The sequence below is a fragment of the Neurospora hispaniola genome, assembly GCF_033458365.1.
Source record: "Neurospora hispaniola strain FGSC 10403 chromosome Unknown B0T23scaffold_1, whole genome shotgun sequence".
In the NCBI taxonomy this organism is placed as follows: domain Eukaryota; kingdom Fungi; phylum Ascomycota; class Sordariomycetes; order Sordariales; family Sordariaceae; genus Neurospora; species Neurospora hispaniola.
In genome coordinates, this window is record NW_026944406.1 from 5,095,248 (window position 1) to 5,119,035 (window position 23,788).

The following is a 23,788-nucleotide window of genomic DNA, read 5'->3' on the forward strand; positions in this document are numbered from 1 at the left end:
AGGGGTCTTCATTTTCCAATCACAGTGACCAAACACCCTTCTGGACTTCACGCCTACTGAAAAGGGTAGGTCAGGCCGGATCTTCTGTGATCTTGCTGACCTTAAATCTCAGGAGCACGGAGTGTTCCCTATATGGCCTGTTGCAGAAATTCCGGTGCGGATGTTGGAGAAAACCGAACTTCACATGATAAAAGTAGGATTTTTTATTATTTTTTCTTTCACCCATCACATCACAACAGAGCGAACTACATACACGGGGTGTGGGTTCACGATCGTACACTACATACGGTACCTTACTTGAGGCCAACGGTTGTGCATCAGCAACCACAAGGGGGTATCATGAGGAACTTTGAATTTACATGGTCAGTTATCTACTGTGCATACTTGTAGGATGGTGGACCAAGCAAGCTGAATTCTGCATACCAACGTCCTTCAATCTTTCAAGAAACAAGTTGGACATCCAATCCCTCATTGACAAGTTTGTCGATGATCAGAGAAATGTTCGAATTCGATGCCACTGCTACGAGGTGAGCCTCCATCGCCCAGGGGGCATCGGTTGTCTTCGCCGGAAAGTCTCCACCAAAAACCAACGCCAGCGACCTAACCTAGAGGTACGTAATAACACCAATCATCCAGTTCGTATCGCATGCGCTGCAGGGCTTCCTTCGATTGAGAAAAAAAAAAAAAGGAAAGAAAAAGAAAAGGAAAAAAAAAATTGTATTGGGTCTGATCTATGCTGTCGGCTTTTGGGCGGCCACTGGGCCTCGGTTCCAGATACGCCTCGTTCCGAATCCTTCTCAAGAAAATCGAACCCGAACTGCTGGAGACACTGCACTGTGGCTGCGTGCCCCCCTACACTAGGCCCTGGCCGGCCGGCCGGGTCCACGGGTGTGGCGAGTAAACTCAAAAAAAAGCGAAGAAACGAAGTGACTGGACCAACCAACTTCTCGCGTTAATGCTTCGCCATACTCAAAATACCATTGTGGTAGGTTTTGCGAGGGAAAGTGAGGCTGGTGACGTGGCACTTTTCAGTTGCGATGGCTACTACAAAACCGCATCAACCGCTTAGGCTGCCTCCTCCCTTCTAGACCAAAATTTGCCCCGAGTTTTGTACAACTCATCAACTCTTCAGCTTTGCTTGCCCACAACATCACACGAGTTACAAGGGCGATGATGATGGAGTCCTCCGCCTTGTTGAATTTCGAGCCAATGTCTTTCTCTGCTGGAATCCACCTCGAAAGCTGGAAAAATCGAAAGAATTGCAACGAACGAACGAACCATGGATGGCATCACGCGCTATTAGTGTCAATCCCGTGAAAGCACCGTGAGGCGTAGAGGTACCACCAAAAGACCCCCGTCGTATCTACGCCAAGGTAGAAGCTAGGTACCCAAAAGCTCGCCGCAACAGGGGCTCTTGCAGATTTTATTGGCCACCGACAACGTCTTAGACAACCACCGAACAAGTCGAATAGTTGAACACCAAGCGCCCTGGATAGGATCTGGTGAACATGTGCACATATTGTCCTGTTTCGGAGAGAGTCCTCTTCTGTCTACTGGTAGAGCTTCTCAATCCTCTGGAGGGTCTCGGATGGTCCAGTATTTGGTAACGTGATCATCAAGTGGTGTGAAGTTTTTTGAGTCGTCGTTTTTGCGGCTCTGAGTGGGTACAAGGTGTAGATAGACGACATATTGTTGCGTGGGTTGCTGCCTTGTTGCTGGATTACCTATACGTCATTCGGGGATTACTGAAAAATGAAATTAAGACCTGTTCTTGGTGGCCATTGTGTTTCCTAAACCCGAGGGAAAAAAAAAAAAAAAAAAAAAAAAAAAAGGGAGAGAAAGAGAAGTCTTGCCTAGTAACTACACTACACTACAACGTATGCCTATGTCTGAGTTATCCGATGGAGGTCACAATCAGCAAGTCGTGGGATGACCGGAGAGTTGCCAGAACAATCACTCCTCCCTTTTCCTTCTTCCATCATCAGCTCTTCGCCAAGCTAGCTGAGCATCCATCACGTTTAGACTGCCTTCCCAACATTCCACGCTTACCTTGCCTTTCTTTGATCGGTACCTATGTAGTGTTATAAGAATACTTTTTTTTCTTTTTTTTCTGTCTCCTCTTGATGACTTGGCGACCCCTATCTTCAATTATCCATTCCCACTCTTTCTATGCCATACCACACCATGCCTGCCTACTAATTCAGCTTGATCGAATGGGGATGAGGATATGACTCGATGAGTCGATCGTTCTCCCCCCATTTAAGGATTTCCGTTATCGTCACCATACTAGTGTACCTAACCCACCCACCCACGAGCACCTGGCCATATCGAGCGTACAGTGTACATACACACACTAGAGAAGGCAAAGAATTATATTCCCATGTACCTTGTTTTCCCGTGTCCCGTCCCGCCATCTGCCTGGGGCGTAGGGCGCTTCCCCAGCTCCAAGCTAGCCAGGCAAGCCAGGTTAGCCTTGCTCGAAAGCTCCAAAGCTAGCAAGACAAAGACCAAGATCTTGGGGTAGGTAGAGGAATGTGGCTGCCTGGTATAGAACACATTCTGCGCTCTTGATCAAGCTAGAAAGCATGACTGGGTTGTGCCACCTACACTATGTACATTTCTTCCTGACCAGTGACGAAGTTCATCTTCGCAAATAGCTTTGGATGCCACTCCCGCCTCGAGAATAACACGCCGAAGTTGGTTTGAGCCGTGTTTTTACTTCGCCGCCATTACTATTAGTAAGTCCCAGAGAAATAGCTTCTGCTGGGTGGATCCGCGTGGTTCCATAAAAGAGTGTCCCCTTCTTCCTTCAATGCGGCCCTTCCAAATTCCCGGCATCAAAATGCAGTATGTAGCTATTTCTCAAATCACTCCACCTCTGATAACAAGTCATATCTGACTTTGACTAAAAATTCGCACTCATCCTTTTCTTCTTCAACACTGGGCGTTTACTCAGCCTATAAGCGTCACGAGGATCTAAATACCCCCTCCTTTTTTTTTCCCCTCCCCCTCGAATCCTTCATCCTTCGACTTTCTACACCGGCAGTTTATGACACGTTGAATGGCTTGCTTTACCTACTAGTGTAGTGTAGTCCCTATCACTAGCCGTTATAAAGCCTCCTCTCCGACCCCGCTTGTAAATGACTAGATGACTAAACGATAGACCAGTCAAAGCGAGTAAATGCGTGCAGGACTGATGGAGGAAGACAGCTAAGCGCCTTGCTTGCGTCAGCCCATCGGTCTATCAGCCAGCCAGCCAGCCAAGCCAGACCCGGACGTCTCTTGTTCACTCACTGGCTTATGCAATACTGACTGCCTACCTAGCTGGACTGTGCGGCGTTTTAGGTGAGTGAGTGGAAAAGGGAAATGTGCTCTCCCCAGAAATGAGGGAAAAGGGACATGACATGGAACTCCGGGTACTGTTGGCGACTGGTCCTCGTTGAACCAGTCATGGAAGTCAGCGCCGGCGGTTGGATGGCATGAGGTTGAGCAACATTGCTCAAGAGGGTATGTAGTATCTGGTTAGTGAAGGTAGAGCGTTAATGTGGGATACCCTTCCTCCAATGACGGAAGTGGCTGTCTCGTGTGAGCATCTTTCTTGCTACCTGAATATATGTATCATGCTAAATTGTTGTGTGTGGACGGTTGAAACGAAAATCAGATATGTAAACAAGTTTCCAGTATGTGCATTTCGTGCAAAGCGTCTGTCTGTTTCAGACCCAAGCAAAATTATTCTGTTCTGTTGTTCCTCCTCGCGGAAGCTCGTGCTCTCCCTTCCTTGCTCTCGTCATGTCCTGTAAACCATGATCTTGGGAAATCCGTGCTTTCTATCGTCTATAGATCCCTCTGCGTATTTGTACAAATACATGACCGCAAGGTATGCAAAATGCGGTCACATATCGAAAGTCGGAGGACAAATTAAGAAATAGATGATGGGTAGTTAGGTCGGTACTGTGTATCCCGCAGCAGCTTGACTGCTTCTTACTGTTACTTGAGGAAGCGATCGAAGCCCTCAAAATCCTGGAAAAAATCGTCTTCCGTCTTGGCTTTTGAGCTTTTCCAAACGCTTGAGCTTTGCGCATCTGGGACTAGATTGGCGTCTGCTTCCTCTTGTTGCTGTCGATGTTGATGTTTAAGTTTTGTGGCGAACGGTGGCCTACCGCCGGGGCCATACTTCACCCACAGCTTGCTCCCCACCGCATATTCGCGTTTGTGAGGTATAAACAGTTCTGGTTGGGACTGTTTCAGCTTGAGCTTCCACTCCTTCATTGAGTGATGAACCAACTCGGGCAAACGTTCCAGGACGTAGGAACCCCAGGCATAATTACACAACCTGATGGCTTCTTTGAGCGAAAGCGTCTCCCTCACTTTCGGGGTAACATAGTGATGCCCGTGTTTCGGGGGCCGGTGAAAGCGCTTGATCTCGCCTGAAACCAAAAGAACGGTGAGAGCCGGGACAATGACCGAGCGCGCCCAAGAGTCATCGGCCCGCACTCCCTTCTCCTTGAGCATTGCTACGAGCTTGATGCCTCGGGCGAAGAAGAAGTGTTCTGGCTTCGAAAATTCTGTTGCATCCCGAGGCATGCCGCGGGAACTGCGAAAACCCCAGCGGATGATTGACCCCAGGAGCTCCCTACCAAAAACCAAATGCAGTGGATGGTAGGGACTCGTTGTGCTCATTCCGGATGGAAGGCTCAGAAACCTTTCTGACTTGGGCAATTGCTGAGCGACTGCGTCGGGTAGATCGAGCTTGTGAACTCGGAAAAAGCCCCCCTCGGGTCCCAGATTACCCTCATAGAAACTAACAATGTCCAATGCAAGATCGTCGCGCTCGTCATGCAGTCCTTCGCGTCCGAGTCTGAAAAGAATGATCTGAGAAGCCTTGGACGCGAGAGGATATCCGAATCGTAGAAGCCGTCTATACATGGTGGCATAGGAGGAAATGTCCACGCCATCTTTCGCAGGCCGTGGTACTATTTCTTCGCATACATGTTTTGATATGGCATCGGCCGTAGAGTGCATCATTTCGATATTTCCATCGGCCATAATGTCCAAGAAGCCAACCATATGTGAAGCGCTGTTGGCTTTCAAGCAGACCAACAATGCTTCGTTCGTTGACTCTTTCAGAATCTGCCTTGTGTTGAGATGGCTAGCTTCCACAAGGAGCCGACAGAGCATAAAGTCTCCCTCCGCAGCAGCGAAACTCAGGAATGAAGGGTGCTTGGCGAAGTTGTCGAATTCTTCCGGATGCATGGTTGTATTAACAAGACCCTCAAACAGTTCCTCGTCGCCAACTGTAGCAAAGTGCTGTAGTGTTTTCGAATAGCTCGAGTTACCAATTCCGATTCCAGACTCTTGCAGCTGTGCAATTTGATGAAGGAGTCGGCCAGGGGAGGGTTCGCGCCGGGCTATAGACTGTAACGAGAGTGGCCCGATTTCAGAAAAGCCGAGAGTCGAGATTGTGCCAATGATGGTTTCGATGGAGAAGTCGAGGGTCGCAAACCATCTAGCGCCCAAGCTGTCATTATCTGTTTGTTCTTTGATGCCGAACACATTACCCAGACCTTTGGAGATTTGGTAGTTGAAGTTGATACCAACTTGCGACTTGTCGTCCCTTAACAGGCTGTTCAGGTCTGCACTACTTGGAAGCGCAGCTTTACTCGGCGGTATAAGGAAGGAATGTTCTTTGTCGGTCAACTGGATTTTCGGATGAAAGCCGACCAAGAACTGTAAGAATGGCCGCGAAGCTTCGGTTGTTGGCAAGTCGTTGTGAGAAATAAACAGCCGACGCCAATCACGGGCAATGCCTTCCTCTCCTTGAGCGAAGAGGTAAGGAATCATCTCGTCGTAGAGGTTTTGGCGGACACTCGTCATGTAAAGTGCTTGTAGGATTTCTCGAACCTTTGCGTCTGAATTAGTGATGAACTGCTTCAGCACTTGGGTAAGGGGTTCTGAGTCGGAGCAAAACGACGAGCTTAGGCGTAAGTGCCAAAGCAGCGTTGACTGTGTATCCTGTTGTGCTATGAAGAAAGATACAACACCTGCGTAGAGGTTTGGCCAAAGGACTCCGCGGTCACTGTGGAGCCACTCAGCATAGGACCAAGCACTGTGCAGTGTTGCTTGATCGTGAACGGCCACGTCTAGTATTGCTTGCCAGAATTTCTCGGCAGTTGAGCCCTCCACTTCCGTCAAGGTTCGCCGTTTTTGCAGGCCCTCGAGCACTGCTGCGACTCCGGCATCTCCTTCGGTGCGTTGGCGGTGCTCAAGTATGCACGACCAAAGGGTGATGTCGTTCGCATACTGTGGCCAGTCAACCAGTCGCGGCTTTCCATCCTCGGGCGAATCTGCAAGGACATCACACTGGAAGCGCAAGTCTTCCTCGGTGGCCGTCAAAATATCCCAATCGTCACGGTTGAAGGGCTGGTTGGCGATGCGGGATGACCGAAAGCCCGACCATGCTGACAGGTCGTATGTGGTAGACGCTTGGCCTGGTAGCGCCTGCACTGCCGAGCCCCGAGCCTTCTGTGTATTCCGAACACCGTGGTCCTCTTCCGCCCCCAAAGTCTCCGAAAGTGCGTATGCCGTCAACGACCTCGACCAGCGCGCGCTCGTTGAAAAGTTGACGCATGATGGTAGTCCAGATACCTGTAAGTGCGCAGCGTCCGTGTATAAGTGCGATATGGTGGAGCGGCGCGAGCGAGCTACATGTCGCAGCACAGGAGGCACGGCTCGCATAATGGAATTGTGGCCGCTCGACACAGAGAATTGGGCATATGAGCGGCGGGGACTCTTCTTAGCGGCTGTCTGATGCGATCATGTCCATTTCTTTTTTCGCTTCGAGGTTGCCGCTGGGTTATTTGGCGTCGTTGTTCGTATCGATCGTATAGATCGCGAGGTACCTGGGGCTTCGTTGACTGACTCGAGTTCTGGGGTATCGCGGGCGGTCCCACGGATGGGGTTGTGAGGGGATGTGGAAACTCCTCGGGCTGGAAGCTTTGACGTTCTGGAGTGGAGGAGACACAAAAGTGGAGGGGACCTTGCAGGTGTGGCCGGGGATCGCTCCCTAACTTGCTTCTTAGTCATCCTACGATCATGTGTTTAAATCCCTCCATCCCTCCCGGCAGGCAGTGAGTCTGCTGAGCTGCTCAGTCTGAAGGTCAAAGTCGAGGCATCAGCAGCAGCTGAAAGCTGTGAGCACTGACCAAACCTTACACCTGGCAGGCAGGCAGGCAGAGCTTCCGCCGTCGGGTCTGCAGTCTCCACCATCCACAAGTCCGTGCACCACAGGAAGCCCCGAGCCGAGAAACCTGAAGCAGTGAGAGGTTCAAAGCTAACTCTCCGTCCTTTCCACGCATTCGACATCATCACACCAACCCCTCGCATCACCCCCCCGGAATCTTCCACCCAACGACCCCCGACAACAATTTCAAGATGCCGTAAGCTTCTCCCCTTCGGCTCCGAGCTCCTCGACGATCCGACGACCCTCCAGCGACTGCGCGCATTGCGGACGCCGCCCCAAGTCCAATTACCTGTCGTCATGACGCACTATTGTCCGTCGTACGATTTCGGAATCCCAGGCTAACAGCTCTCTTTCTTCCCCGACTGCAGCGGCCTCGTCAACGCTCCCAACCACGTCCCCGAGAAGCAGCGCTACTACCAGCAGGCCTTCAAGAACCACACCCGCCTCTGGAAGATTGTGAGTTGAATTCGACACTTGAGGATGGTTGGGGAATCAACAGATGGGAAATAGGAGAGGGAGATACGGAGAGGGAGGTTTTGTCGGGATAAGGGCTGATGAGAAAATTGCGAACAGGGCCCTCGCAGCGGCATCATCATGACCACCTTCAACATTGCCATGTGGGGTACCTTCGGCGGTGCGTATACCTTCCTTGATAGCTTATCGCTTCGTCCTTGCTCCTTCCGCTAACTGTACATCAGCTTCCATGTACGCCATGACCCGCAAGGTTCTCGGCTACAACACCTGGTTCTCGGAGGATTAAATTAGCCGTCCTACCACGATAGTCAACGAAGGCGGTGCTACTGGTCATGATAGAAGCACGAGAATCCCTTTGAATATGTGTATAGTCGCAAAGAGCAGCATAGATGGCGGCAGAGGGAAGGCCGCTTTGGGTGATACCTCCAAGAAGTAGGCCGCCACGCCGATATTCCCTATTTGCATCATGGATTCCACCGACCACCTTTGGGAGAGCTACTGTAACCGTGGAAATCGTGATCCATTGGGTCTCGGCGCTTCGATTACCAAGCTCCAAATACTGATGGCTGCAGTTGTCAAGTCTTTTCTATCATTACAAAATTATGGCTTTTTTGGCCATGGGGCAGTAGTGGCCATGGAGGTGTGAAACCTGTAAATAGTGGTAACCAGGCGTTCCCTTTGTCATGGGGGCAGGTCAAGTAAGCGCTTTAAATTCCCGAGGCACCGGGGGCCTTTTCGTCCTTCTTTAGGCTTATCAGGAGCTCACGGAAACGCTCCTTGCCGGAACCAGCAGCACCGCCCTTAGCTCCCTTGCCGCTAACGTCAACCAGCTTGGCAATGCGCTCCCAGCTCGTGCCTCCCGATGTGGTGTCCTCGCGGCTGGCAAGGAACTCCTCGGCCTCCTTGCGGGTCTGCCCAATGGCCTTCTCCTTCTTGTTGTTGTAGTTCTCGTAGAATTCGTCAATGTTCTTCTGCGCCTCCGCGATGGTCTCGGCTCTCTGGGCGGCGAACTGCTCCGCCCGCTTGGCAAGCTTCGCATCACGCTTCTCGCGCCACTCTCTAATCACCTCGGGCTCTTGCTCCTCCTGGGCGTATGGCGCATATCCAGAGTTGTAGGTGACGGAAGGACCGGCGCCAGTGATGGTACCGCCTGGCGCAACAGACTAAAGTGAAGATGCCCCATGTTAGAACCCAAGACCATGCTTACGTGCTGTGTCGACAGCTTTGGTATCATCATTGTTTAGTCGTACCTCGTTGCCTGCGGAAAGGTCGGGGAACTGGCTCTCGAAAGCAGCGCTAGTCTCAAGGCCGGCGCCGGCGCCAGCGGAGGAGTCAAGGCCACCCCCTAGGAGGTCGTTGTCATCGTCGAAACCAGCATCCTCAACTGTCGCAAATTGGTTGGCATCGTCGCCGAGAAGCGCCTTCTCACGCTCGAGGAAGTTGGTGGCCGAGGGGCTTCCAGAGCCCTCCTTGATCTCGGTCTGGGCTTTTGGGGGGTTTTAAATGTTAGCAGGCAGTGACAGCAAGGTAAGGGGATCTCCAAACAACGCCAAGCTTACCGCCGGAGTCGAACTCCTCCAGCGAGGGGAATCTGTCAGCCATGATGTGGGTGGTGTGATTTGACTTTTGGTAGATCGGCGCGAACGGGCAAGACTGGAGGCTGGAGAAGTGGACTGCAAAATGGAAATATTGGGTAGGAGGATCGAAGAAAGCTGCGAAACAGGCAAGGTGTTTGGTTGTTTGATGGAAGTGTCCAGTCTTTTGGTGTTGGTGTTGCACTGCGGGAGTCCGAGTTGCAGCCCCCCCAGCGCTCCTGATCGCGCCAGGTTCCAGGTTGCGACGGGACGCCACTCACAGCGGCCACTGGGGCACTTTGGCACTGTCCACAGCGACCCTCTTGGGCCTCTTTGGCCTCTTTGGCCAGGGGAAGCCGTACCTACCTAGCAGCTACCGGCAGGCAACTTGTCTGCCTGCCCTCGCATTGGACGGATGGAGGAAGCTCCAACGTCTGCTTCGTTCCGTCCCACCACCTCCCGTCGACAACTTCTTTCTTCCTTCTTCTTCTTTTTCTTCTTCTTCTTCCTTTCATCAACAACATTCAGCACTCACCTCGCTGTGGTTTCAGTTGTTTGTCACAGAGCATCCAGATCACGCTCATTTGCGCTTTGCACTGCAAACTCTTCCTGGTGACAGCATTGGTAATAGCAGGGAAACGACTCCGGTGTAGTTGGACCACAGAGCTTGACTAGGTGCTTAGTTCGTGCTGAGCACTTCTCTCTCGCCGTCATCTAGTGTGTTGTGTTGATAGTCCACGCTTCTGCCATTTGAGGTTGTTCCCAAGGGCTTTCGATCCATATTCTAGATCACCACTCGGCCGCGTCTGGAGTCCCTGCTACACGCAAACACCACGGATACTACCTTTTCGTACTGCTGTAGATGAGTTCTGAATAAACCCGACACCGCATATCTTGAACATCTGCCCCGTCCATCACACCAGCCAACCATCAACAACCACTTTTTCCAACACTTTCCAACCAATTTCGCCTAAAGCTTCACCATGGCGTATAACGAGGATGCTGTGCTCTCTAAGCTCTCTGCACTCACTGAGACTCACGAGAGCATTGCAACCACCGCTCAGTGGATTATGTTCCATCGGTAAGCTCCCGCTGCCCACGACCGACGACCGCATTCACCTTCTGTTTGATGTCTCGACCGCCGAACTGACTGTTGATGTATCTTAGGCGACATGCTGCCCAGACTGTCCATCTTTGGTTGACCAAGCTGAAGGACCTCCCCAGTCCCAAGAGGCTCAACATGATTTATCTTGCAAACGGTGCGTGCATTTTCCAGGCTCTCCCACATAGGCCGCATGTTATGTGCATCCCCCGGCGTTCGTTCTGGGTTTCTTTCTTCTCGTTTGGGACTGAATGCTGACCATTTCCGTCTTTCTCCATAGAGGTGACGCAGCAATCCAAAGCTCGCAACAAGGATGATTTCCTTCAGGCTTTCTCTCCCTTCATCGCGGATGCAACCGCGTTGTCTTATAAGGGCGCCTCGTCAGACATTCAGAACAAGCTTCGAAGGGTTGTCGATGTTTGGAGAGAACGCAAGATATTCCCCATGGAAGTCCAGGATGCTATAGACTCTCGACTAAGAGGTAAGCCGTGGCCTCAGCCCTTCCTCAGACAAGATACTGACTTGTTCAATCCAGAGCTTGACTCAGCCCGCTCCGGTGGAACAATGTTCGGTTCCACATCGTTATCGTCGCCAGCTGCAGCGGTGCCTCCAGAGTTGGCACCCTTGGTTACCTCACAGCAGGCAGTTACCAAGAGTGCCCAGGCGTTGAAGACAAGCCTTACTACCGCCAATTCGGACTACAGCAAGCTGATGGATCCGGCCCACGCTCCTCCTCAGGCGCCAGTGTATGCCGCGCGACTCAACGGGCTGCTTAAGAACCTTGCCAATGCTGAGGGAGCCGTGACGGAATGCATCAAGACCCGCGAGGAGCTTATCAGCGCCTTGGAGAAGATGTTGAGCTCCAACCGGCAGGCCTTGGAGGCCGAGCAATCACAGCTCAGGGATCTAGGCACCCGCAAGACGGCAGTTGAGGAGAAGAAGCAAGCAATTGAGCTCAGCATCATTGGCGGTTTGCCTCACAATGCGCAAGAGCCGGCTACCGGTGAGGAGCGCGCCCCATCTAGCTCGGATGGCCACGACATCGCCCGTCCTCAGGTCGAAGCACTCACGCCGCCCCACGTCCAAGATCACGACGATTTCTACGATCATCGCCCGTCTGAGCAACAACAGCCGCAGAATGGTCATAGTCACCCAACTGGATCCGCTCCTGGCATTGAGATGCTGTCCGCCCTCGCGTCTCAATATGAGTCTGTTCCGACTCGACAGGCCAAAAAGCGCAAGATCGACGAGACTGCTGACATTCCTGACGTAGGCATAGATGCCGATGTCGCCGAGATGATCCAGAAGGAAAGCACGATTTAGAACGAGGACGGGGAAGCCAAAACTTGACCGAAGTTTTTCTATCTTTGTATCAGTTTTAGTGCATATGGCCCAACACTCTGGAGTCGTTGACGTTATTGCTGGTCTAGGGGAACGATAATGGCTGTATGGCGAGAATCATCATTCATGTGGCATTTTGGCGCGGGCCTGAAACCTTCTCTGGAGCAAGTGTGTGGAGATACAGAAGGACAGGACTAAGGATTATTGGCATGCTTCATTCTTGACGGGCAAAGCGCCATTCGGTTAGCTGTAGAGATATCGTAATTAAAAGCATAGGCATTTTCACAAGCAATGGTCTTTTTCGTCCTTTTTCCTTACCATGATGACCTTTTCCGCAGAGCTCCAATACCCCCGAGGTACAAATATGTAAGTGGCATGAGTGGGATGGGCCAAGCTTGAGCACGGGCCACTTATGGAAGGTGCCGACATCGTTGAACGCATTCCGGAATTGACAGTGGATGCCGCCGGCATCATCGACGAGTGGCTTGCTCTTCGCTGCTGAATGACGAAATGTCCGACTGCAGGTAAAAGATGCGCGCTTTGCCCTGTTTGGGAGGGGAGAGGGACAATTGAACAAGGGAATCGAAGCTGCCCTCCCGCCGTCGTGCTCCCCAAAGCTTGAGCGGCGAATCAATCGCAGTTGCTGCAGCGCCAAACCGGCGATTGACCACTGAAGTTGAGATCCCGTCCGCCGGGACAAGCAAGGGTTTTTGCACCGACGGCCGAGCCGACCGAACTGCCTGGGTGTCATCCCGACTTCATTCCAACAACTCCCCCCCCCCCCCCCCCCCCCCCCCCGTCCGTCCCGTCCCTCGACCTCGGAACCTTTCCACCACTTCTTTCTCCACGTTTCCTTCAGTTCCTCAATCACACTCATTCCACATCACCAAACTCACCCATTCGCACGCAGTGCAGGGACTCAAGGGAACCGGGCATTGACAAGCGCAGAAACAGGCGCGCATGCGCGCTAGCGGTCTCGCATCAGGCAGTTAGTAATATAGCCCACTACACAGCACCGACATGATATGATAGAAACTCGACACCGAAACTCTACGATATAGCGAGCCTAGTACCTAGTCACCTACACACTCGACCTACCCAAGAGACATATACTTCAAACCATGGTTACGGGGGTAGCGGTGCGCCGCGCCGTGCTGCTCCCCCAATGCGGCGGTAGCGGCGCCGGGCTCGCGGCTTTGCTGCCGTTCCAACAATCGCCCACTATGACTTCGTCGATTCTATCCGCAAGATTCTGCCGTCCGTTCTCGTCAGTTCAGCGGTCCTCGACGACATCTTTCGCCATCGTTTCGGTTCCCTTCTCATCCTCCCATCCCGGATCACGACCATGCGTACAATCCCAACGTTGGACTTCCCCCTTCGGCCTTCTCCGCCAGCTATCGACCTCACAAACTCGCCTACGGGAGCAGTCGGCCAAGGAAGCTGCGGCAGAGACAGCAGAAGAAGCGGCAAAGGACGTTGAAAAGGTCAAGGAATATACATCCGAAGAACACCTCAAGGTACACGGTTTTACGAAAAGCGAGAGGGCGCATAAGGCTGCCCATATCAACATGAGCGCTCGTCTTTCCAAGGATGGCAAATCCCAATCAGGCACCAAGCCCGGCTTCGCCGAGGTCTGGCGTCTGATCAAGATTGCGCGCCCCGAGGTCAAGGCGATGAGTGTCGCATTCGTCCTGCTTCTCATCTCGTCCGCGGTGACCATGTCCATCCCCTTCTCGATCGGCAGGATTCTGGATCTTTCCACCCAGGGTCCCGCCGACGAGGTTCGGCTCTTCGGTCTTACCCTCTATCAGTTCTTCGGTGGCCTCGCTGGTCTTCTCACTCTTGGTGCGACGGCCAACTTTGGCAGAATCATCATTCTCCGTATCGTTGGCGAGCGCGTCGTGGCTCGGTTGCGCACGAATCTCTACCGCCGCACCTACGTCCAGGATGCCGAGTTCTTCGATGCCAACAGGGTCGGTGATCTGATCTCGCGACTGAACTCCGATACTGTTGTCGTGGGCAAGAGCATTACTCAGAACGTGTCTGATGGCCTTCGTTCCATGGTTAGCGGTGCGGCGGGTTTCGCGGCCATGTTCTGGCTCAGCCCCAAGCTGACATCCATCATCCTCATCATGGTTCCCCCTATCGGTCTTGGAGCGGTTCTTTATGGTCGCACGATTCGCAACTTGAGCAGGCAGATTCAGAAGAACGTCGGCTCACTGATGAAGATCGCCGAGGAACGGTTGGGTAACATCAAGACTAGCCAGGCCTTTGCCGCTGAAGTGCAAGAGGTTGGTCGCTACAACAAGCAGGTCAGAAAGATCTTCGCCCTAGGCCGGAAGGAAGCCATTGTCTCGGGTGTCTTTTTCAGCAGTACGTCGTATACAGGAAATCTGGCGATCTTGGCTCTCTTGATTGTCGGCGGAAACCTTGTGCGCTCAGGGGCCATGTCTCTCGGCGATTTGACCTCGTTTATGATGTATACCGTCTTTGCTGGTTCGAGTCTCTTCGGTGTTAGCGGCTTCTACTCGGAACTGATGAAGGGTGTTGGCGCAGCGAGTCGTTTGTTCGAGCTCGAGGATCGCAAGCCGGCCATCCCCCAGACCGTTGGTTTGAAGGTTGAATCTGCGCAGGGTCCCATCAAGTTCTCGAATGTAACGTTCGCCTACCCTACCAGACCTGCAGTCACGATATTCAATGGCCTCGACTTTGAGATCCCCTCGGGCACAAACGTGTGCATTGTAGGCCCTTCAGGCGGAGGTAAAAGCACCGTGGCCTCCTTACTCTTGCGCTTCTATAACCCCACATCCGGCAGCATCACCATCAACGGCATCGACATTTCCAAGATGAACGCCAAGTCTCTCCGCCGCCGCATCGGCATGGTCTCACAGGAGCCAGTCCTCTTTTCGGGTACGATTGCCGAAAACATCGCTTACGGCCGTCCCCGGGCTCCGCGCACCGAGATTATTGCGGCTGCCCAGAAGGCCAACTGCGGTTTCATCAGTGACTTCCCCGAAGGCCTCGAGACCCAGGTCGGCGCCCGTGGCGCCCAGCTCTCCGGTGGCCAGAAGCAGCGTATCGCCATTGCTCGCGCCCTCCTCAAGGATCCCGATATTCTCATTTTGGATGAGGCTACCTCCGCCTTGGACGCCGAATCCGAGACCTTGGTCAATTCTGCCCTTGCGGAACTCCTCAAGGGCCGCAGCACCACCATTTCGATTGCTCACAGACTGTCCACCATTAAGCGATCTGACAAGATCATTGTGCTCTCGAGCGAGGGCACCGTGGCTGAGATTGGCAGCTACACAGAGCTGAGCGCTAACAAGGACAGCCACTTCAGTAAGCTGATGGAGTGGCAGATGAGCGGTGGTGATGTCTCCCCGGACCACCGCCCCCCCTCTGGGGATCCTCATATCAGTGAGGTTGAGGAAATTGAGGAGGAATTTGCGGAGGCGGAGAATGACATTGATGACGCGGCGGAGAAGGATGTGAAGCCGCGCAAGGAGGTAGTGAGGGAGTAAGTGTGATGGCGGCATGAGTTTTCTAGCAATCCGTCACACTCCCACACCTCAGTCTACAGCAGATGGTAATGAGTTTGAGGCATTGTCAGCCACTTACTCACGTGGGACGAGCTCCCCGGTCGGGCCGCTGACACAGAGAGATATCTTGTCCCTCACAGGCCCAAACCCAGGCATGAATCTCCCACAACTTCTACCATATACCCGCCGAGCAAGTGGCCGAAAGTCAGGCCCATGCTTCACGCGATGCTCGCCTCAGAGGAGGAGGGCATCGTCACCTTTTTACTGTGTACATGTCACGTATTTTACTTGCTATGTTTGTTATCATTATTTTCAGATCTCCTTTCTAGGGCACTCTCTTTTCTCCACTCTAGACCCAATCATGGATGGCTGGTTAGGATAGCTACATGTATGATGTATGATAGATCGGATGCTGGAGAGCCAAGGAGAACGGCACTGCTGGGGAGGTTAGGGGAGAGCCGATTTGGAGTAGTAGAAGGAATAGATAAAAACAAATAAGGAACATCTGGCAATTATATCGTCTCGTCCATAACAGAATTAATGAGAACTTTGCTTCAGTGGGCGATCGAACAACTGGTCTTATAAACCAGTCCCATAGCGCTCATTGTAATCAAAAAAGGCCGTTGCAAAATTATAATAGGAATTATGATTATTCGAAAACACATCATCTAGACTAAAGTCCCTTTGGGGTATGTTTATTCAAGAACGGCCTAAATATCGAGTTCAAAGGAGTACTGAAGACGCTTAAATGTGTAGTTAGGGTATACCCAAGGTATAAGCGAAAGTCTCAGCAATTTTATCAGGGACAAGCTACTTTCTACACACTCAAAATAAATATTCCACGGGTTGTCGAGCATGAATGAATGTAGCAGTCAGTGGGACTAAAACACAACATACTGTACCGTATCAAACATCACAAGGCGAAAACAGAGGCTCTTCCAAATTCCTGCTATTCAATCGTTCCTTTGATCTCCATTGCCGGATCCTCAAATGTCATGTGTCAATTTCCGCAGTTTCCGTAGAAAGGTTCAGCAGAAGTGTTTGTACGGGACACTACACTAGTGTATATACTTTAACTTTAAACCCCAAATCGGGTTGTCGTCTCCTTTTCACTAGCGTAGCCCGAGTCCTCCGGAGCCTCCCATGTCGTCAGCATCATCGTGGTGGTGGTGGTGGCGAGTGCGACCAATGTTTTGAACGACCCACCAGGAGAATCGCCGCACTGCAGCATCCAGGTCCAGTCCCGTCGAGGCAAAAACATCCCCACTCACCAAGTTTGTCACTGCTGCATCTTGTCGTCAAGAGTTAACACAAATGTACTTTGTCTGGATATCGAATGTTGCGGAGGGAGCCCTGTCTCTCGTCAGGAACGAGAAGCCCCTTGGAGAACAGCCGGGCATGTTGTTACCATCCTCTTGTTCGTTTTCGTAAAATGATCATGGTGTGGGGAATGATCGATGAAGGGCCCCCGGTTGAGTTCTGGAATATGGTTGTTAGTGAGATACGGTGACTGTGTTTCATGTGAAGCCCGGCCGGGGCCTGCGCTTCTCTGCTCGCTTTCCTTACTAGTCGATCTAGATACCTATGCTCAGATTGCTTGGAGGTACTGCCTTCTTTCTACACAGAACTTGGACTAATTTGCTCCAGGGAAACAGGGTGAGACGGATCTTACAAGGTGATCCCCCATCTTGAATGGTCGTTACACTACATACCTAGGTATTCTGTTGTCGTTGTACTGGATGATTATCTTGCCTCTATAATGTACTTAACACGGGCGAACAGAAACAACCAAGAGCCTGGCCGACAACAGACCCCACCCCCGCAATGCCCGACTCAGCTCCGGACAAGGGGTCCGACAGGGAACAAGAGAACAGCAACTCTTCTTTTTTCTTGGCTCTTGGCTTCCAAGACATCGAGTTTTGTTTTTATCTCAAAACCATTTTCTCTCACACAGCCTCGCCTCAGTTCAGTCAATCTTTGTTGATACTGCCCTCGCTTGACTTCAGCGGCACTCGTACCCTGCAGCGACCTCGGATACACCCATTGGCGCGGCCAATTCCACTCTTCGGGCCGCTAAATTTAAGGTTTCGAGAACGATCCTGTGCTGCGACCCTTCCATTGGAACACTGCAACCTGGACAAAGCATCATTGGCTCCCCTTTGCAGAGCGCCGACTTCGCAACGACCAGGGACAACGGAACATTCGTTCTGCGCTGGCTGAGTCACTTGAGCACCACAACAGTGGGCAGGAGGGCTCACGACCAAACACTCTCTCTCTCTCTCTTTAAACATCGGAAATAATCCTCGCTCACTCACTCATCCCTGAGATACCCCATATATACCCTTTCATACATTACCTAAAAACAAAGAATGGCCGGGTCCCAACTACTACAGAACGACAGCCCCAATGGCTGGATCGTGCAGAAATTCGGTGGCACAAGCGTGGGCAAGTTCCCCGACAGAATCGCAGAGGATATCATCAGGTATGGATAATGGGGGAATCTGGGTGTGGTGTCACACCGCTCATGAATGCTTAACAAGGGCCCTGTGACTGACCTCACTTTGAACACAGAGCGTATGTGAAGGACCATAGGCTAGTAGTCGTCTGCTCAGCAAGGAGTACGGGCAAGAAGGTTACTGGAACCACCAGTCGGTGAGTAGTCCATCTCATTATGACCCTCACTCATCACTCAACTCAACCCCTTCCATCCGTGACCAACACCAGCTGCTAACTCAGCTACACACACAGGCTACTGGAGGTATTCAAGAATCTCAAAGCCATTGCCGCATATGCAAGTGACGAGCATAAACAAGATGCCCTGCTCAAGGACGCCAAGCGAGTTATGCAGGACATCTGCAGCGACCACACCGCCGCGGCCGACAAATTCATCCAGGATGCCGAGCTTGCAGCCATCGTGAAGGAGGAGACGGTAAAAGAGTGCCAGCTACTGATCGAATACCTGGAAGCCGCCAAGCGGTTCCACCTCGAGGTAAACTCGCGGGCAAAGGACCGAGTCATCAGCTTTGGCGAGAAGCTCAGCTGTCGCTTCATGGCCTGCATGCTCAAAGACCGGGGAGTCGACGCCGAGTACGTCGACCTGGCCGACGTCTTGCACCTTGATGCCAGCATCGAGCGGCTCGACGCCACCTTTTACCGTGAAGCGGCCGAGGTCATTGCCAAGAAGATCCTCGCCTGTGAGAACCGCGTACCAGTCGTCACCGGCTTCTTCGGCAACGTGCCTGGTGGCCTGCTCGACGGCGACGTCGGCCGTGGCTACACGGATCTATGTGCGTCTCTCGCGGCCGTAGGCCTGAAAGCCGACGAGCTGCAGATCTGGAAGGAAGTCGACGGTATCTTCACGGCAGACCCGTCCAAGGTGCCGACGGCGCGCCTGGTGCCCTCCATCACGCCCTCTGAGGCTGCCGAGCTGACCTTCTACGGCTCCGAAGTCATCCACCACCTGACCATGGACCAGGTCATCAAAGCCACTCCGCCCATCCCCATTCGCATCAAGAACGTCAAGAACCCGCGCGGCGAGGGAACCATCGTCAAGCCCGACCCCTTGCTGGCCCCCGACCAGACGCTCCAGCGACACCAGCAGAACGGCACTTGCAACGGCACCAAGACCAACGGCACCGGCCAAAAGAGCAACAAACCCAAGCGCCCCACGGCCGTGACCATCAAGGACAAGATCTCCATCATCAACATCCACTCCAACAAGCGGTCGATCGCGCACACCTTCTTGGCGAGGTTATTCGCCATCCTCAACAAGCACCGCGTGTCCGTTGACCTCATCTCCACCAGCGAGGTGCACGTCTCCGTGGCCGTGCACATGGGCAATGCCGAGATGACCAACTTTGACGCGGCCGTCAAGGACCTGGGCGACTGCGGCGATGTGAGCGTCCTCCATGGTCTGGCCATCCTCAGTCTGGTGGGCGCCGAGATGAAGAACATGATTGGTATTTCGGGAAAGATGTTTTCGACGTTGGGTGATCACAGAATCAATATTGAGATGATTTCTCAGGGTAAGTTTGGTTCTTGATCGTGTTTTTGTGTGTGTGTGTGAGAGAGAGAGTATGGATGGCTAACAATTGTGGGTCAATAGGTGCCAGCGAGATCAACATCTCGTGTGTTATCGACGCTAGGGACGCCGAGCGGGCTATGAATATCTTGCACACCAACTTGTTCACCTTCCTGGAGTAAAGGGGCAGCCTACTGCTGAGGGTGTAACAGAGTGAACTTTGTGTTGGTTTAGACGTCTCTGTCCTTAATCTTGCGGTGAGTTAGACGTGAGAGAGCTAGACGGTCCGAGAGAGAGAGAAGAGAAAACGGGGTTAAACCCACGGGGGAGGAGTGAAGAAAGAAGAAGAAGTTGAATAGACGAGCGGTTGTCGGATGGAACCTGTATACCATCTGGGCAACACCTAGCGAAGATTTCTTTTTTTTCATTTACATGGCATTTATATAGAGCATGGCAGGGAGGTTAACGAAAAGGGTTAATATAGCGCCATAGACAAAAACTACACAGGAAGATCACCCATCGAACTTGGAAGTACCGGAGCCTTGTCTTAAGAGTAGATTTGACCAAGCGTGGCCATTACACGCAATGCAAACAGTATCACAACATGAAACTGTAACAAACCTATTTGAGATAAGGGGCCGTGGTCCTCACAACCCCGAATGTTGACATTTGTATAGTTGTCGTACAAACAGGTTCCGGGATTCCCTTCTTGATGCTCTCCCTCCCCCATTTTCATTACATTACTACTTTCTGTTTCCGTCTCTCCGCGGCTCACTCGCCCCTTTCGCTGTACCGTGTAGTGGTCTTGGTTACCCGTCCGCCCATCAACTCGATCGTCCCACACATAACATCTTGAAGTTCGTCCCTTTTATGTCTCTCCCCACTCTCTTCAACCTCCATGTTTCTTCGGCTTGATAACCAGCAAAATAATCATACCCGCTATCAATATCAACAACAGCAGTATGATCTTCCTCTTGGTCGTCTTCTTCTGGTACCCGGACGCAACCGTCAACTCCTTGGCCGCCTCCTTCACGTCCGTCGCCATCCGCTCCACGTTGTAATCGATCCGGTCCAGCATCGTACCCTGGTCAATGACCATGGTCTGCAGATCCCTGAACAGATCGGACAGGTCGATGATGCCCTGAGCAATTTCGTCAATTTCGCGCTCGCGCTGCGAGATCGCCTGGTCGTTGCTGTGAAGCAGCTTCTGGTGCGTTGACGCTTGTAAAGTCGACTGGGAGAAGACCCGGTCGGCGTCGGATTCGAGAATGGAGGCGCTGTTGGAGCTGTTGCCGGGCGGGAGGCCGCTTGGGCCCAGGAAAGAAGAGGTGGTTGAGACTCGGTCGAGGGTTGGACTGGCAAGGCCGCTCATGCCTCTTAGCTCTGAACAGGGAGTGTGATGTCAGCATGATTGTTTAGAGTCGGAGTCGGGTGGTAAAGTAGGGGGGCTCACTCTTTAGATATGCGCTCTGCTTTTTTCGAAAGTTGGCGCTGGCCTCCTGGACTCTCGTGGCCAGGTTGATTTGTATGTTCTTGGCCATGACCTCGTCGGCGCGACTCATCTGGCCATTGTGCTTGCCCTCGCGCACCATCTGCTCGATGCGCTGGATGACGCGGTGGCAGTCGTGGAACCCCTTGGTGATGGACTGCGTGAGCTGCTCTATCTCACGTTCCTGGTCCCTCTTAGCCTCGTCGTCGTCAAAACCCGGCAGTACGTGCTTCTGATGCAACCGCTCCAGCTTCTGGCTCTTGCGGGCGATGTCGGCCAGCAGCTCCGCCACTTCGTCCGACGAATCCGCCCACCGAGGCGGAAGCAGGTCCATCTCAATCACCGCATCGCCGTCGTCGACATCGTAGGCCCCTGCGGATAAGAGGCCGCGCCGGTCATCGTCGGCAGAGAAAAGGACCCCCGTGCTGCTGCCAGCCCCGCCGGAAGTCCCGCCGAAGCGGTCGCCTGGGTTCTGAGGGGCATATCGGTTGCGCTGGGTCGGGTGGTGGGCGTAGGACTGCCGGTACGAGATATAGCTGTGATAGTCACATGGATGTTAACGAACAAATCTCATCATTAGGGGTTTAGGAGAGTTCCCCGTACAGATTAGTGCGGTCGCGCCACATGGCGGACGCCGGAAGGGCGAAAGGCTCCCTTCACCTCGGTTGCACGCCGAAGGCTAGTCGTCGTCTCGGTCCGAGGTGGGAGTCAATTGATGGTAGTTAGTGGTAATGGCGGTCCAAAGGCGGATTGGAGTTGGTATGGCATCACATCGCATCGCATGGACACGGCTGTGTATGTGATCGAGGTTGAGTTGCCAATGTCTCCGTCCCTGGTCGATCTTCCCGGGGGGGAAATGTTTCTGGGCCTCTCTCTTTCACTACCTCTACCTATGTAATAACAGCAACAGGGCCAGTACCTAGCACTGGGCAGCTGCTACCACTGACAATGACGCTGACGCGGCGGTTCAGAAACACACCTAATGCTGGCCAGTTCAATTCCAGGGATGGGGGCATGAATGACATGGGATGCATGTCACCTGTCAGGCACTTGGGGCCCGCCAATAAGGGGTAGCGTTTGTCAGTGTCTCAAAGAGTCGGTCAGCTGGCAGCCTGGGGGACGGGACCTTTCAGCCTGTTAACAGTCTGGCCCGTCTGTCCTGGGCTGGGGCTGACGACCTACACAGTGGTGATGTATCCCATGCAGAGGTTCCAGGTTGCAGCACCTGCGAGACGCCGGGATGGGCTCCAGGGCATCTTTTTAGTCTCATTTTAGCGAGTGTGTTACAGTTAGGTAGGGAGGGACCCCGCCCCGCCTCCCTCCACTCCATGCTTCGCAATCGGCGGCCCAGCTGCTCATTTAAGGAACGTCGAACTAGGAGGAGAACGGGGACTTGGACCTACCTGGTAGGTAGGTAGGTAGCCAACGGGTCTCGTTTCTACTGGGGGACCTCCATATCTACCACTTCCAAACCAGAACACCTTCGAAATCCTCCTCCGAACACATCCAACTATCTCACACGCTCGCTCTCCCCAGACCCTCTATCCACCCCTTAATCCTATATCAAGATGGTATGCTCATTCCTTATCTTGGCGCCTCCCGGTCGAAGCTGTTTGAGCGCAACAAGAACCCCGCGGGTTAGCTCGAGGGGCTGCGGCGGCCGGGCTGCGAACATACGATGATGGCTGGAAAGGAGACGGGTGGCTGACCAGGCTATCAACAACAGGCGGACTCCCTTACTGAAGAGCAGGTCTCTGAGTTCAAGGAGGCCTTCTCCCTCTTTGTAAGTTTATCTTCTTGCGCCGAGCTTCCTTGTCGCCTATGCTCAATCCCCTGTGTCGCCGTTTGGCGCAAATCGTGCGAGCCTGATGACTGACCCGACACAACGTGACACAGGACAAGGACGGTGATGGTTAGTCTTCCGAAACCCTACCCTCCAGGTATCCGAATCCATCCACCACCAAGGTAGCGGCAAGCGCATTGGATCATAGTAGTTGCGACGCGCCCAACACTTCTCACCGCCCGCCCCTGAATCGAGTTGCGATGTGAATACGAGCCGTACCGTAATGCACGCATACTGAACAGCAGCTAGGCCAAATCACCACCAAGGAGCTCGGTACCGTCATGCGCTCGCTGGGCCAGAACCCCTCCGAGTCTGAGCTTCAGGACATGATCAACGAGGTCGATGCCGACAACAACGGCACCATTGACTTCCCTGGTATGATATGAACACGGACTTTGGACTTGCCAGCCCGCCGCTGACCATAACCTACAGAGTTCCTTACCATGATGGCCAGAAAGATGAAGGATACCGACTCCGAGGAGGAGATCCGTGAGGCCTTCAAGGTGTTCGATCGCGACAACAACGGCTTCATCTCCGCTGCTGAGCTCCGTCACGTCATGACCTCCATCGGCGAGAAGCTCACTGATGACGAGGTTGATGAGATGATCCGCGAGGCCGACCAGGACGGCGATGGGCGTATCGACTGTACGTATTCAATTCATGCGACTCAGCCTGGGTATAGCTTACTAACGCCTTGCTTCCAAACAGACAACGAGTTCGTCCAGCTCATGATGCAGAAGTAAACGGCTTTCTCCTATATTCCAACTCTCCACGAAGACAGGTTTTAGCGTTCTCTTTGAATACCACTATTAGTTGATATGCCTCCATTCGGATGTGAAGGGATAGCTTTGTTTCCCACGCTTGGTATGTTATGCAAGGATCACCTGTGTTCTCGTGGTTGCGCATTATGCTGGACTGTTATCTCTCCTCCTGCCTCAAACCACCGAGCTCGGGAAGCAATGGGGTGAAGTTGACATAAATTGACGCTAGCGACTCAAGTTTCTCTCCGGTTGACTTTGAGTCTGTGGCGATTCGTCTCCAAAGCAGTTATCAATCAAATCTTACTCCGCCTTTGCTAGTGAGGAACCATTACCTACGGTGTTGTCTCGCCAAGTGGAAGCTGTACCACATGAGCAAAGGAGCACTTCCTTCCAGAGGTTCAGAT

General features: G+C 52.8%; 8 protein-coding genes across 8 annotated transcripts; 5 read left to right on the plus strand and 3 right to left on the minus strand.

Annotated features, from left to right (window-relative positions):
* Positions 1-3,893: 3,893 nt before the first annotated feature.
* B0T23DRAFT_33069 (uncharacterized protein) lies at positions 3,894-7,014 on the minus strand. The gene has a single exon (XM_062835713.1). The coding sequence runs from the start codon at positions 6,733-6,735 to the stop codon at positions 3,988-3,990; it is 2,748 nt and encodes a 915-aa protein (XP_062697659.1). The 5' UTR covers positions 6,736-7,014; the 3' UTR covers positions 3,894-3,987.
* A 56-nt stretch (positions 7,015-7,070) lies between these two features.
* B0T23DRAFT_450703 (uncharacterized protein) lies at positions 7,071-8,000 on the plus strand (the record flags this gene model as incomplete). Its single annotated transcript, XM_062841096.1, has 4 exons — positions 7,071-7,436; positions 7,609-7,696; positions 7,814-7,874; positions 7,939-8,000. The coding sequence occupies exons 1-4, from the start codon at positions 7,432-7,434 to the stop codon at positions 7,998-8,000; spliced, it is 216 nt and encodes a 71-aa protein (XP_062697660.1). The 5' UTR covers positions 7,071-7,431.
* Positions 8,001-8,421: 421 nt separating this feature from the next.
* Positions 8,422-9,316, minus strand: B0T23DRAFT_305813 (clathrin light chain; the record flags this gene model as incomplete). Its single annotated transcript, XM_062834333.1, has 3 exons — positions 8,422-8,877; positions 8,965-9,200; positions 9,274-9,316. The coding sequence occupies 3 exons, from the start codon at positions 9,314-9,316 to the stop codon at positions 8,422-8,424; spliced, it is 735 nt and encodes a 244-aa protein (XP_062697661.1).
* An 801-nt stretch (positions 9,317-10,117) lies between these two features.
* On the plus strand, positions 10,118-11,829 carry B0T23DRAFT_33136 (RNA polymerase II-binding domain-containing protein). The gene is made up of 4 exons (XM_062835727.1): positions 10,118-10,369; positions 10,456-10,547; positions 10,671-10,871; positions 10,926-11,829. The coding sequence occupies exons 1-4, from the start codon at positions 10,272-10,274 to the stop codon at positions 11,711-11,713; spliced, it is 1,179 nt and encodes a 392-aa protein (XP_062697662.1). The 5' UTR covers positions 10,118-10,271; the 3' UTR covers positions 11,714-11,829.
* Positions 11,830-12,241: 412 nt separating this feature from the next.
* B0T23DRAFT_409894 (uncharacterized protein) lies at positions 12,242-15,911 on the plus strand (the record flags this gene model as incomplete). The annotated part of the gene is made up of 7 exons (XM_062839382.1): positions 12,242-12,255; positions 12,764-12,800; positions 12,835-14,898; positions 14,929-15,153; positions 15,184-15,229; positions 15,279-15,549; positions 15,691-15,911. The coding sequence occupies 7 exons, from the start codon at positions 12,242-12,244 to the stop codon at positions 15,719-15,721; spliced, it is 2,688 nt and encodes an 895-aa protein (XP_062697663.1). The 3' UTR covers positions 15,722-15,911.
* Positions 15,912-17,163: 1,252 nt separating this feature from the next.
* On the plus strand, positions 17,164-19,815 carry B0T23DRAFT_371355 (Aspartate/glutamate/uridylate kinase). The gene is made up of 4 exons (XM_062836642.1): positions 17,164-17,752; positions 17,842-17,922; positions 18,019-19,295; positions 19,376-19,815. Exons 1-4 carry the CDS (start codon positions 17,640-17,642, stop codon positions 19,471-19,473), a joined length of 1,569 nt encoding a protein of 522 aa, XP_062697664.1. The 5' UTR covers positions 17,164-17,639; the 3' UTR covers positions 19,474-19,815.
* A 10-nt stretch (positions 19,816-19,825) lies between these two features.
* Positions 19,826-21,740, minus strand: B0T23DRAFT_33176 (t-SNARE). The gene is made up of 3 exons (XM_062835734.1): positions 21,384-21,740; positions 20,745-21,316; positions 19,826-20,674 (listed from the first exon to the last, which is right to left on the minus strand). Exons 1-3 carry the CDS (start codon positions 21,404-21,406, stop codon positions 20,181-20,183), a joined length of 1,089 nt encoding a protein of 362 aa, XP_062697665.1. The 5' UTR covers positions 21,407-21,740; the 3' UTR covers positions 19,826-20,180.
* A 248-nt stretch (positions 21,741-21,988) lies between these two features.
* On the plus strand, positions 21,989-23,703 carry B0T23DRAFT_371360 (calmodulin). The gene is made up of 6 exons (XM_062836643.1): positions 21,989-22,351; positions 22,507-22,563; positions 22,677-22,692; positions 22,873-22,998; positions 23,056-23,268; positions 23,332-23,703. The coding sequence occupies exons 1-6, from the start codon at positions 22,349-22,351 to the stop codon at positions 23,364-23,366; spliced, it is 450 nt and encodes a 149-aa protein (XP_062697666.1). The 5' UTR covers positions 21,989-22,348; the 3' UTR covers positions 23,367-23,703.
* Positions 23,704-23,788: the final 85 nt, after the last annotated feature.

Bases quoted from the DNA above. Each gene is read 5' to 3' on its own strand.
- B0T23DRAFT_371360 (XM_062836643.1), top strand. The intron at 22,999-23,055 runs GTATGATATGAA...CATAACCTACAG, and splicing joins CGGCACCATTGACTTCCCTG to AGTTCCTTACCATGATGGCC. The intron at 23,269-23,331 runs GTACGTATTCAA...GCTTCCAAACAG, and splicing joins CGGCGATGGGCGTATCGACT to ACAACGAGTTCGTCCAGCTC.
- B0T23DRAFT_33069 (XM_062835713.1), bottom strand. From the start codon at position 6,735: ATGCGAGCCGTGCCTCCTGTGCTGCGACATGTAGCTCGCTCGCGCCGC.
- B0T23DRAFT_371355 (XM_062836642.1), top strand. From the start codon at position 17,640: ATGGCCGGGTCCCAACTACTACAGAACGACAGCCCCAATGGCTGGATC. The intron at 17,753-17,841 runs GTATGGATAATG...CTTTGAACACAG, and splicing joins ATCGCAGAGGATATCATCAG to AGCGTATGTGAAGGACCATA. The intron at 17,923-18,018 runs GTGAGTAGTCCA...CTACACACACAG, and splicing joins GTTACTGGAACCACCAGTCG to GCTACTGGAGGTATTCAAGA.
- B0T23DRAFT_33136 (XM_062835727.1), top strand. From the start codon at position 10,272: ATGGCGTATAACGAGGATGCTGTGCTCTCTAAGCTCTCTGCACTCACT. The intron at 10,370-10,455 runs GTAAGCTCCCGC...GATGTATCTTAG, and splicing joins CAGTGGATTATGTTCCATCG to GCGACATGCTGCCCAGACTG. The intron at 10,548-10,670 runs GTGCGTGCATTT...CTTTCTCCATAG, and splicing joins CATGATTTATCTTGCAAACG to AGGTGACGCAGCAATCCAAA.
- B0T23DRAFT_33176 (XM_062835734.1), bottom strand. From the start codon at position 21,406: ATGTGGCGCGACCGCACTAATCT. The intron at 21,317-21,383 runs GTACGGGGAACT...TGACTATCACAG, and splicing joins TGGCGCGACCGCACTAATCT to CTATATCTCGTACCGGCAGT. The intron at 20,675-20,744 runs GTGAGCCCCCCT...CTCCCTGTTCAG, and splicing joins GCAGAGCGCATATCTAAAGA to AGCTAAGAGGCATGAGCGGC.